The sequence below is a fragment of the Arachis stenosperma genome, chromosome 9 (assembly GCF_014773155.1).
Source record: "Arachis stenosperma cultivar V10309 chromosome 9, arast.V10309.gnm1.PFL2, whole genome shotgun sequence".
NCBI lineage: Eukaryota > Viridiplantae > Streptophyta > Magnoliopsida > Fabales > Fabaceae > Arachis > Arachis stenosperma.
Window position 1 is genome coordinate 34,278,823 of NC_080385.1, and position 13,177 is coordinate 34,291,999.

Consider the following 13,177-nt stretch of genomic DNA (forward strand, 5'->3'; position numbering starts at 1 on the left):
CGGGTTTTTGCTCTACTTGATCCCGCCCCGCCATACAATAACCCGCCCCATGTAAAACCCGGTTAATTAACGGCTAATTAACCTATAAATGAGAATTTATTCTAGAAAGCCCAAAATGTGATTTTTGTGGCTAAATATGATAGAGGAGATTGAGACGAGAATTTCGGTACCAATTTTATAGAATTCGGACCAAGATTGGACCGAACGGGCCAAACCGGGCCAACCGGACCCAAAGTGGGCCCTTGGCCTAACATAACTAAACCAAAACCCTAGTTTTCAGCATTCTCTCTCCTCACTAAACACACTCACATGCTGAAAATGGAGGCCATGGAGGGAAGAATACTCTCTCAAGTTCTTTCTCTCACTTGATCTTCAAACCACCATAACTTTTGGTCTAGAGCTCCGATTGCCGCTCCGTTTACGGCCACGCGTTCACCGCGAAGAGCTCTACAAAACCCATACAATTAATCTTGAGGTAAGCCACGTTTTGTTCTTCGAAATTTCAGCCTTGTTTTCGAGTTTTATGAGCAAAAATGTTGAGATTTTGGGCTCTTTGATATTATAGGACCCAACTCTCTTGAAGGAGAAGGTTAATCTTGTCTCCTTGAACCTTGGGTGTGGTAAGATTCTCAACCCTAGTGTAATTTGTTATTCTATAATATTTGGGTATTGAGATATGGGTATGATGATTGTGGCTTAGGTTGTGTATGTGTGAATATTGGAGCTTGATTGGTGATATTGAAAAGCTTAAAAAGGGATTTGGTGGTGAAAAATCTGTTCTTGGAGGTGTTGAGGCCTTGAGAGCTTGTGGATAAGTGATTTGGAAGTGCTCCGGTTGAGCTTGGGAAATCGGCTAAGGTATAATTTCGGTTTCCCGTATCTAATATGTAATGTGGTAGGAAATACTTAGGCTAGAGGCCCTAAGATAAGCATTGAATGGTTGATGTTGTTGAATGATTGAGATATATAATGTGGTCATATATGTAATGATGATTATTGATGCCTTGATGGTATGATGTATGAGCAATATGCATGTTGTGATATATGCTCGATGATTGGTTATGGTTGAATTGTGGGTTGAACCATATTGATGGTGAGTATGATATTAATTGTGTACAATGATGATTTATTGGAATTGATGTTGTTGAGAATTGGCATGAGGGAGAGTATATGATATGTCATTATGTTTGAGTTTGAGCCACTTGGGTGAAGTGGGTTAAAGGGATGAGATAGTAATTTTGGCAAATTGTGGTAAAGTCTCAATGTGTGGGTTGAGGAGGCTTGATGTTGAATTTGATATATTTTGATTGATTTCAAAGAAAGGGATGAAATTGGCATGTTTTTATTGATTTGAAAAAGAGTTGAAAATGGCTTGTTTTGAAAATGGCACTTGTGGTTTTGTATGAAAAACATGATTTTGGGCATACTTTGACGGGACATAACTTGGACTACGGATCTCTGTTTTGTGCCAAATCTGTTTAGAAATGAAATTTGATCCAGGATGTCCATGCCGATTGAAGAACGGATGAAAAACAATTTAAAATGAGGAAGTTATATCCGTCGGAAGATTGGGGGTTGAATCTGTGAATTCTGCAGTTTTAACTTAGAAAATTTTTAGCAGAATGACCCCCTGCGCGTAGGCACGCTTGGAGCGTATGCGCCGTTCTTCTTGAAAGCGCCATCTACGCGTGCGCGTGATGTGCGCGGGCGCGCCGATGTGCTGCACCCGATGCCCAGCCATTTTCCAGAGAGTTATGCCAGAACTGTGCCAGCCTTGTGCTAGGGGGACGAGAGCACCCACGCGTACGCGTGGTTGACGCGTGCGCGTCGTTTGGCTATTTTTCAATCCACGCGTTAGCGTGCATGACGCTTACGCGTCGATGAGTTTTTGAGGCCATCCACGCGTGCGCGTGGAGTGCGCGTACCGTGGCCCTGTTTTCATCCCAAAGTTGATTTTTGAGTTTTAAAAGCCAAATCTCATACTTCTAAGCCTCCGATCTCACCACTTATGTCTTAAATCATTATGATATGTCTAGCTATGAGAAGAGGAGCTAGTGAATGTGGTAACTTGCGAGTGAAGCAAGGAAAAATGAATGATCAAAGAGGATCAAAGATGATTACGTGAGTGGCGGAGGATGGTGGTGGAAGTGCTTGTTATGCCATGGGCCGAAAGGCTGTGATTGATAATGAAACGGCTGGTTATGGATTTAACCGTGAGCTGGGTGGCTGGTTATGGATTTAACCGTGAGCCGGATGGCTGGATTATTGCCGTGTTACGGCGGAGCCATGATTATGGCTAAGAATAAATGCATATATATATATATATATATATATATATATATATATATATATATATGCTGTTGAATGAATTGTGAATGTTGCACTTCCATTATCGGAGATGAGAGTTTCCCTGGGAGAAAGCAGTGGCTAGCCACCACGTGCTCCAGGTCGAGACTTGAAGCTCTTTTGACCCTATGTCGTCAGGGTGGCTGAGCACTGTGAAATTCCCGGACGAGCTCACCCCCAAAAATATTCACCAGTGATGGTGATGGATAAATATTCACCAGTGATGGTGATGGATAAATATTCACCAGTGAGGGTGATGGATATGGATCATGATTATGATCAAGTTTATATTGAGTATGACTCAAGTTGGGGAGACACGACAGAGGGACAGTCCAATGGTTAACTGCCAGGACTTGTCGGGTTGGCTCTATAACCGACAGATGATATCATCAGCCACTAGGGACAGGCATTCATCATATGCATACTATATGAATTGTTTGAGATTGCCTATTTGACTGCATATTACTTGCTAATTGTCTAAATGCCTTAATTGTTTTTATTTGTATATTTCTTGTTTGATATAACTGTGTTTGCTATATTATACTTCTACTGGTGGATGGGAGGTCTGAAGGAATTGGAAAGGGAAGCATTAGTTAGACTGAAGAATCTTTAGTCAGATGCCCTTTATGGTTTAGCTTGTTTATAAGCTTTGAATTATCTGGAGGAATTTCTAGGATTGCCTTCGGCTTTCCTCTATTATTATGTATTATATATGTGGAAGCTGCTACCATGCTGGGGGCCTCTGGTTCTCACCCATGCGGATTTTGTGGTTTTCAGATGCAGGACGTGAAGTTTCCCACTGAGGCATGCTGAAGACTTCTAGATTTGCGAAGATCTTTTGTTCTTGGGGACTCTGTTTAGTTCATATGTTTTGCTTAGATACTTTCTTCTCCAATAAATAATACAAACTGTGATGACTCCTCTTATGGGAGATTTTGGAGAATAGGTTTTATGTATTTGTGTCCCTTTGGGTTTCCTTTGGGGTTTTCCTTATTTTATCATATGTATATATTGCTATGCTCGGACCAGTTATCTTCGTAGCCGGATTTTGAGTCTTGATATTCCTGTTTTTGACACTCCTTTGTATATATATAATCTCGTGTTGGTTATCCTTGTTCGTTACGTTATCGATCGGAGTGTTGCGCTTTTGAGTTGCGATTTTTGTTTACCCCTTTTTCTACAAAGGCTCGTAGTTATAATCATTCATTCATACTACTATACGTACTAAATTTTTATCATTAGAGGTCGTAATACCTTGCCATCTCTGAATTATGACTTAAGCATAAGACTCTGTATGGTAGGGTGTTACACCCCACTTCTTCCCATTGGTAGTAAAATGTTGAACCCTAATCCGCTCCTGCGGGTACCCGCCCCACCCCTATAATTATTAAAATCTAACAAATAAAATTAAATTTTAAAATTTATATAACTATCATCACATACATAACATAAATTAAAGTAAAAATTTAAATATGATACAATATTATTAATCATTTACTAACTATTTTACATATATTATATATATATATATATCGGGGCGGGTAGGGGCGGGTATTACCTAAACCTGACCCCGCCCCGCCCCTCCCAAGAATCCACCCCGCTAAAAACTGCCCCGGTAGGGGGTGGGTGATTACCCGCCCCGAGCGGGTTGGGGCGGGGTGGGTACCCGCAGATTCGGGTAGTGTTGCTATCCCTATCTATTTACTATAGCTATAATATTCTTGCTGCAAATGTGATTGAAATTGTCAAATGTAAACTAGCAAATTAAAATCTGGTATTTATTACAGTGATTTATGTTAAATGTTCAAACATCAAAAGTAGTTACAGATTACAAGTTTACTAAGACAATTGGATTTAATCATCACATTCAAACAGTTTTTATCCTCAAATCCTAATATTATTAGTACATATTCCTTGATATTTTGATTACCCCTTATAATAAAAATCAGAAGCGAAAATAGGAGAAGAATTAGAAAATTGAATGAGAGAAAAATGAGAAATATTTTGTTTAACATAACAAACTTTATATTTCTTTCATTTCTATCTAAGAACTCCACCGATCTCCTCTTCTACATTTTTGTAGCTTCATCCTCAGCTTCTTCAAGTTGAGCAGTCCCCTTCACCAATAAATAATAAAAAATATAAAATAAATATTATAAATTAAATGGTTAGACATATAAAATTATTGTTCTTAATGAACTCGCAAAACCACTTCCAAATAGTAAATAAAACTTTGTATAATTAGTGTTTTTTTTCTTTATTCTCATCATTGACACTAATCTACACTACATAACTATCTTGCTGCATTTTGTGACACTAATTAAGATTTAACCATTATGTTCCACAATCTACAAAAGATGAGAGAGAGAACAAAACAGTCATTTAATAACAATCTACATACTAGTACATCTTTTTATTCTAAAAAAATTTAAAAAATAAAAAATGTTGAAAAACTGCTGCTGTTTTTAATTTTTTTTTCTAAGAAGCACAAATAAACATATCCAATAGAAGTGTTTGAATTGCTAGACTTAGTAAAATATTTAATATTTAAAATATTATTATTTTAAGCAATATTTAATAATTTTTTCCACAAAAGTGAGTACCCATGATATAATTCATAGCTAGTTGCTTCGATTTGGATATTTGATAAAATGCTAATTGATTCGATTTGCTATGATGCTCAACCTATTTCATAAATCGAATTCATCTAATTCGATTTACCATGGAATTTAAGTTTCATTATAATGAGACTCACAATGACAAAACAAAAATATAAGTTATATAAATTCTTTTAGTATAATAATTTAACCATACATTTTAAGCCCATACTTTCACTGCAAGGGAGGCGCAAATTGGCGGAGGTTTTTTTCTTAAAACCGCCGCAAAATCAAATGCCAGCGATTAACTGGACCGCCATCGATATGGGCGTCGGGATTGGGTTTGGCGGCAGTTTCCACCAACCGCTGGTATAACCGCCGCTAAATCAAAATTTTGCGGCACCCCAATAGAAAACCTCCGCCGAATGAGATTGACACAGTTTGCTTCATAATTTACTGGCGGTTTCCAGACCGCTGCAAGTTATCACGATATGTCCAAGTTTCTAGAAGTTTAGTGGCGGTTTTAAACCACCGCTAAATGGTACTACAGTTTCTGTAAAAATTACCGGCGGTTGTAAACCGCCACCAGATGTAACAATTTTTATAATATCTGAAACCAAATAGAGGCGGTTAAAAATCACCGCTAATTTAAGAAAAATTAAAAAAAAATTGGGTTTTTCAAAAAACACACGTAATTTATTTAAAATATTATTGAATTATTTTTTTAATTCTTTTTATATTTTCTATTATTATAAGAGTGAATATTTTCAACAAAAATAGAATCTAAACTTCTAGCAAAAACAAAATTGAAATATAAGCAAAACAAAATAATATATCTATCAAAATACGAAGTTAATAAATCTCTTTCATAGAGTTGCTCAGTCTAATTCAATAAAATGTTTGCTTCAATGCAAAATAACTCCAATCCTAATATTCTATTTTCACTCTATCATTCCATGAAACTCATCCCTGCAGCGATGTCTGGTGGTAGCTCTGCCTCACCTTGCCGTTGAAACAGATAAATCAGAGCACTCTCCATCGCCTTCATCTTTTTCTTCTATGCTGATGCCTCGTCGTCCATCGCCTTCCTCTTCAACTTCTCGCCTTCCAACTCTTCCTGCAGTTCAAGCAGCTTCCTTTGAGTCTCCTCTAGTTGGACTCTGTTGTTAGGCACATGTGAATTCGGACCGAAGAGTTGACTAAGAGCCGGTCCAAAACCCACACTAGGTACTCTACCCGATTTCTCTTTTCCGAAAACCTGAGCAATGGAATCATGTTGAGACAACATTCTAGAAGACTCATCCTGTTACTCAATCTCCTCAATTCTTTCCTACATACACAAATTAGCAATCTCCTCAATTAACTGTATCACTTACATCACGATAAAAAACGCACAAATATCACAGCAAAAAAAGTTAATATTACACAAACTCTCAGCCAATAAAAAAGCCAAAGGCGAATGAAAAGAAAAATAACAAACAAACGAGAAATTAAAATTGATTTCTAATAGTAAATGAAATGTTTTGAAGATTAGCATCGATGATCATATTACATATAAACTCACAACATAAAGATATGATAGGTTAGTTTAGCATACTATAGAACTCATAGGCCATCTCTAATTCTTTGCACACAGTAAGTTCATCACATAATAAAGCGAGAACACCATAACAGACGAAAGAAGCCATCTCTATATACGCAACGCATGGTGCAGCATTTTTTAAGCTTGGAGCATGCAATATCATAGTAATATGCAAAGATATGCACTATGAACCAAAACCCAAAAAAAAAGAGTAAATTCTCCTAAACTGACTTGTGTTAACATTTATCAATTAACAAGTAGTACTTACACCAATTGCTCTTGCTTCATCATTGATATATGAGCCATCCTTTTTTTGTGCACTTTGATCCATAACTCTCCTCTACCGACTATCCTTCCTTGTTCTTCCGACTGTAACAACAAAGTTTTTGCATTAAAATTTTTCACAAAATCAATGAAAATTAAGTCACAGAGATAGTAGCATAACTAAATAAAACAAGTAAAGTACCTCTTCTTCCATCTGCCTTGCAAAGCTTTTTGAACCGTCAGTGTGGGTATATTGTTGTTTTGATCGATTGACCGCGTTTTTCCTGCACTTCTCCTATTGGTACATCAGAGACAAAGGGTGATTAGAATCTGATAGAAAAGGACTCAATGCAACATAATTGGTATTATTGTGTAACAACGATACAGTATATTACCTTCGTCTCAGCTTCGGCGCGATAGTCAAGGAACCATCTCCAATGCTCTCGATCAATTCCCGGCGGGCGATTCTCAAGATTTTGTTCAGTCGTGAATGTTGGCTCATAAAAACGATCATACAACCTCAGCCTTGTTTCCTTCCAAGACTTCTCCATACTTTTCAAAATATTTTTCTTGTAGTTCCTTCGCTGTCTTCATCAAAGTGAAAAATTTGCTACACAGATAATACAAGTTGTCAATAATTGTAAAAATAAGCAAATTTAATTTACCTGGGATATAAACTTTTACCTTGACACATTTGTTATAAACCTTGTCTTTAGTGGTAATCTGACGCCAACTTTTTCTATAGATGGAAAATTTTCCATAATCAGATCCCAGTAGACCAAGCACACCACTCAACAATCTATCTTCGTCTCCAATTGTTTGCTTTGCATTGTTAAACCTGAGCATTATCTTCCTTCCGTTAGGCCGTTCCATAGCATCCCTGACGCTTAGTTTTGCCAGCTTGATTGTGCCGTCAGAATCTATAAGCCAAATTTAATATTTGCGTTGTGGACAACATGTGAGAAAATTAATATATAACATAATAATATTAAAATACTACCTTATTATACACCTAACAAAAGAAGCACGATGGATCAGACCAGCATATAACATGCATAAATTGGTGTAGATTTGCAACACTTGAAACAAATTTAAAAAAAATGAAAGAATTTTAATGTAAAAAACTAAAAATAAGTACAAATTTATCACTTTATTTGAAATGTCAAAGGCAAAAATAAAATTAATATAATAAATCATAATTTTTTATAATATTTTGATAGGCCACTAGTGCACGAAATTGTGATCATCAACAATGGCGCCAATAGACTTGGTGCTCTCAAACGTGAATATACTTTGTCACAACTCTGCACAACTAACCAGCAAGTGCACTGGGTCGTCCAAATAATACCTTACGTGAGTAAGGGTCGATCCCACAGAGATTGTGGCTTGAAGCAAGTTATGGTCACCTTGTAAATCTCAGTCAGGCGGATTCAAATGGGTGATAGAGTTTTCATAATTAAAAAGATAAATAAAACATAAAGTGAAGATAGAGAACTTATGTAATTCATTGGTGAGAATTTCAGATAAGTGCATAGAGATGCTTTGTTCCTTTTGAATCTCTGCTTTCCTACTGCCTCCATCCAACCCTTCATACTCCTTTCCATGGCAAGCTGTATGTTGGGTTTCACCGGCATCAATGGCTGCCTCCCGTCCTTAGTGAAAATGGTCCAAATGTGCTGTCACCGCATGGCTAATCATCTGTCGGTTCTCGATCATGTTGGAATAGAATCTAGTGATTCTTTTGCGTCTGTCACTACGCCCAACACTCACGAGTTTGAAGCTCGTCATAGTCATCCCTTCCCAGATCCTACTCAGAATACCACAGACAAGGTTTAGACTTTCTGAATCTCAGGAATGGCCACCAATAATTCTAGCTTATACCACGAAGACTTCGATCTTTTGGAATGGAGGCTAAGAGATACACGCTTGATCTAAGGTAGAACGGAAGTGGTTGTCAGTCACGCGTTCATAGGTGAGAATAATGATGAGTGTCACGGATCATCACATTCATCATGTTGAAGTGCAGCGAATATTTTAGAATAAGAATAAGCTAAATTGAATAGAAAATAGTAGTAATTGCATTAATACTCGAGGAACAGCAGAGCTCCACACCTTAATCTATGGTGTGTAGAAACTCCACCGTTGAAAATACATAAGTGATGAAGGTAGGCATGGCCGTGAGGACAGCCCCCAATGTCTAAGGAAAACGTTCCAAAGATGTTTAATTCCAAAGATGAAAATACAATAGTAAGAGGTCCTATTTATAATGAAACTAGCTACTAGGGTTTACATAAATAGGTAAATGATGCAGAAATCCACTTCTGGGTCCACTTGGTGTGTGCTTTAGCTGAGCATTGAGCTTTACACGTGTAGAGGCTTTTCTTGGAGTTAAACGCCAACTTTGGTGTCAGTTTGGGCGTTTAACTCCAGCTTTTATGCCAGCTCTGGCATTTTGACTTCAGAATAGGGCAGAAAAAGGGCGTTTGAACGCCGGTTTGCATCATCAAAATTCGGGCAAAATATGGACTATTATATATTTCTGGAATCTCTGGATGTCTACTTTCCAACGCATTTGAGAGCGCGCCATTTGGAATTCTGTAGCTCCAGAAAATCCACTTCGAGTGCAGGAAGGTCAGAATCCAACAGCATCAGCAATCCTTTGTCAGCCTCTGAATCAGATTTTTGCTCAGGTCCCTCAATTTTAGCCAGAAAATACCTGAAATCACAGAAAAACACACAAACTCATAGTAAAGTCTAGAAATATGAATTTTGCATAAAAACTAATAAAAATATTCCAAAAAGTAGCTAGATCCTACTAAAAACTACCTAAAAATAATGCCAAAAAGCGTATAAATTATCCGCTCATCAGCCACAGAATACATTTTATCCAATTAAAGATTATAATACAAGAGATTAGAAAAATACTTTGCAAACAAATGGAGAAGGTCAAATGTCATTGACTATTTTGCAGCGGAAAGCATTTGGGATGAACGAATTATAGTATTGTGTAAATTAATAATGGGTGGAGCCTAAATGGTGTTGATGGAAGCAAAATAAATTAAAAAGATACCGATGATCTTAACTGTCCAAAACTCTGTAGTCTTGCGTCTTCTGTGACTCTGAGCCACAGAAGCATCATGGGGGTCGTCAACTTCTTCTTCAACAAGAGGTTCCTCATTTGCATTAGCGTCCAAGTTTAGATGGCCTGGCAGCGAGTTCTGAGTACTATTTGTGCTTGTCTGTGGAGCAGGCCTTGGTTCACTTCGCGGGGGATGGAAAGGGCATTTAGTAGCGGGGACACTATCACCACTTGCGGGGACACTTTCGCCACTGGTCGGGAGAATTTGAGAGCCATCATGGTGGGAGTCCAAAGTCGCATTCGCTCCCATTTAAGGTTGGTGATATTCTGGTCCCAATTTTGATTTTTTAGTGAATTGACCTTTTCAAGCCATCTTAAACTCCTGACACCAACAAGCACACAAAAAATTATATCGATTGTCAGTGTCCATAGTTATTTTTTCTGATTCATAATTTCAATCAGCTCATGAGGCATTTCGTTCTTGTTTTTTAATGCATGTTAATTTTAAATCGGCATGGAATTGGCAGATTATGAGGTTTCAATAATAGAGGAAGTTTTAGAAAATTGCTCCTAACACAATGCAGTTTCATGAACTTCTATGAGCAAATAATATAGCCATGCATTTTGCTAGCTCCAGGTAAAAGCTTTAATCAAAATATATACACAAAAAAATATATGGTGGATGAATGCTTACCCGAGAAGAGAAGAGGGGACAGAAGCCCTTGGAAAGGCAAGAGCTACGACAGGCGAGAAGAGCGGTAGGTTAGGCCTTTGTCAAGAGAGGGCTTCGACGGCTTTAAGGCTATGTGAGACACGGCTGGAGGGTAAAACTGAAAGGAGTGACGCAGAGAAGAAATAGTATTTGGGCGCCGTATCGAATTTGATCTCTCCTTTGGCTCTGGCAATGTGTTACCGTCAAAATTTGGTTTCCCACTCTTTTATTCTAATAATTTAAATAATAATAAGAATAACCATAATAACAAAACGGATAGGATAATAATAAAATGAGCAATAATTAACAATGCCATCTCCTTATTAACTCACACCCGCACAACGCATCAATTATAAGTATCAGGGAGTGTTAATGTATTTGTTAAACATAGGAGTGATAATAAAGAGTTTTTTATGTCTGAACCAAAAATTATGTATCATATCTTTTTTGTTGAATGTATGATTAATAAAAATTGTGATCTCTTGTACTATTAAAAAAGGCATATTATTCCTATATCGAATAATATAAAAAAATGTATTACGAGAACTTGCCATTGTTGATTTTTAAACTATCTGCATGTGAAGGGTCATTGATTTTTCATTAGTTTTAAAAGAAATTTGTCTTTTAGAAATTGTTTTCAATTTTTGTTGAGATTAATTTTCTTGCATTGGAATCCAAGTATGCATGACTATTATAAAATATAGCTCCTCAGGTTAGAATCTATTCCAATGAGATTAATTTCAGAGACAAATTTAAGATGTGCAAATGCAAATACATAACCTAAAGAAATTTAACTTGGTTATCTTCTCTTGGAATGAGCTCAATCTATTTTGTAGTTGATCATTTTCCCAGATAAAAAAATAGTTTAGACCACAAGCTTAAAGTCTTTTAACTCATTAACTATGGTCAGCAATTTGGAAATGCAAATCAATAACCAACCTTGAGATTCTGAATGCTCTTGCCAACTCAGAAATTGAAATCATTGTAACAGTTGAGAACCAAATACCAAGCCAGATATATGTTCCACAACAAGCACTTCAATGGGGGAGCAACAACATCAAACCCTACCTACCAGACACAAAAATCGCAGGAATCCAAGTAGGCAACGAAGTTTACACAGATGAGAATCCAACAATGTTTCAGTACCTTGTTCCAGCAGTGATTAATATCCAAAATGCATTATCTCAGCTAGGCATTTCATTGAGCATCCAAGACTCATCACCAAGCTCCCTTGCAGTTCTTCAATAATCATACCATCCTTCAGCTGGTACATGCAAGAATGACAAAACTGAAACTATGACACCATTCCTAAGCTTTTTATAAAAAATTACCATTTCATAGTACATACCTTTTCTTTGCATACAAAGACAATCCAACAGAAATCCCATTAGACTATGTTCTCTTCAATCCAAGTGAGGGAATGGTTGATCCAAACAAAAATTATTCAGTATAGATGTAGTTGCATTTGCATTTGCAAAATTAGGGTTCAACATGGTGAAAAAAGGGTTTCAAAAAGGAGGTGGCCTCCAAAGGGGGACAGTAATGAAGCAGGAGCAACGGTGCATGCTGCACCAACACATACCAGAGTATGGACCACATGATCCTGAAGGAGAGGAAGTTGTTGAGGATCTATGGATTTACTGCATATTAGTCAAAAAAAGGCTGATTCGGCGGACACTGGGGTGGGCAATACGTGTTTTGACGCAATTGGCAATAGATGTTCCATTAGAATATGGCAGTCATGAATTTTCAAACCGAATAACTTACGCTGTTTTAAATCAACATAGCGAGAGATGTTGCTAGAGTACTGGTGCACGAAATTGCAATCACACTTTTGCAACTCCGCACAACTAACCAGCAAGTGCACTGGGTCGTCCAAGTAATACCTTACGTGAGTAAGGGTCGATCCCACGGAGATTGCTGGCTTGAAGCAAGCTATGGTTATCCTGTAACTCTTAGTCAAGAGTTTAATAATAAAAAGAGTTTTGTTTGCAAAAAGTAAAAGAATATGAAATAAATGATACTTGTTATTCAGTAATGGAGAACAGGTTAGGGTTTCGGAGATGCTCTACCCTCTGAATTTTTGCTTTCCTACTGTCTTTTCTCCAAACATGCATGGCTCCTTCTATGGCAAGCTATGTATTGGTGGATCATTGTTGTCAGTGGCTACCATCCGTCCTCTCAGTGAAAATGGTTCAGCTACGGTTCCCGTAGGGCTAATTATCTGTCGGTTCTCACTTGTGTCGGAATAGGATACATTTATCCTTTTGCACACTGTCTCTGCGCCCAACATTCGCGAGTTTGAAACTCGTCACAATCATCCCTTCCCAGATCCTACTCGGAATACCACAGACAAGGTTTAGACATTCCGGATCTCAGAAATGCTGCCAATTGTTTCCAGTCTTTACCACGAAGGTTATGATCTCACGGATTCGAATGCTCTATTGTCAGGAGAAGCAGTCAAACTCGTGGATCAGGAGCCCAAGAGATACGCACTCAAGCTGTCGCCCAATGACTACGTTAAGCTCAGATAGAACGGAAGTGGTTATCAAGCATGCATTCATGGATTTGAGAATGATGATGAGTGTCATGAATTA

At 37.6% G+C, this 13,177-nt stretch overlaps 1 protein-coding gene and 1 pseudogene across 1 annotated transcript; one reads left to right on the top strand and one right to left on the bottom strand.

Moving 5' to 3' along the window:
* Positions 1-6,000: 6,000 nt before the first annotated feature.
* On the bottom strand, positions 6,001-10,178 carry LOC130949374 (uncharacterized). The gene is made up of 5 exons (XM_057878117.1): positions 9,860-10,178; positions 7,474-7,709; positions 7,185-7,373; positions 6,992-7,084; positions 6,001-6,201 (listed from the first exon to the last, which is right to left on the bottom strand). The coding sequence occupies exons 1-5, from the start codon at positions 10,176-10,178 to the stop codon at positions 6,001-6,003; spliced, it is 1,038 nt and encodes a 345-aa protein (XP_057734100.1).
* Positions 10,179-10,550: 372 nt separating this feature from the next.
* Positions 10,551-12,181, top strand: LOC130949375 (glucan endo-1,3-beta-glucosidase 11-like; annotated as a pseudogene).
* The last annotated feature ends 996 nt before the right edge of the window (positions 12,182-13,177 follow it).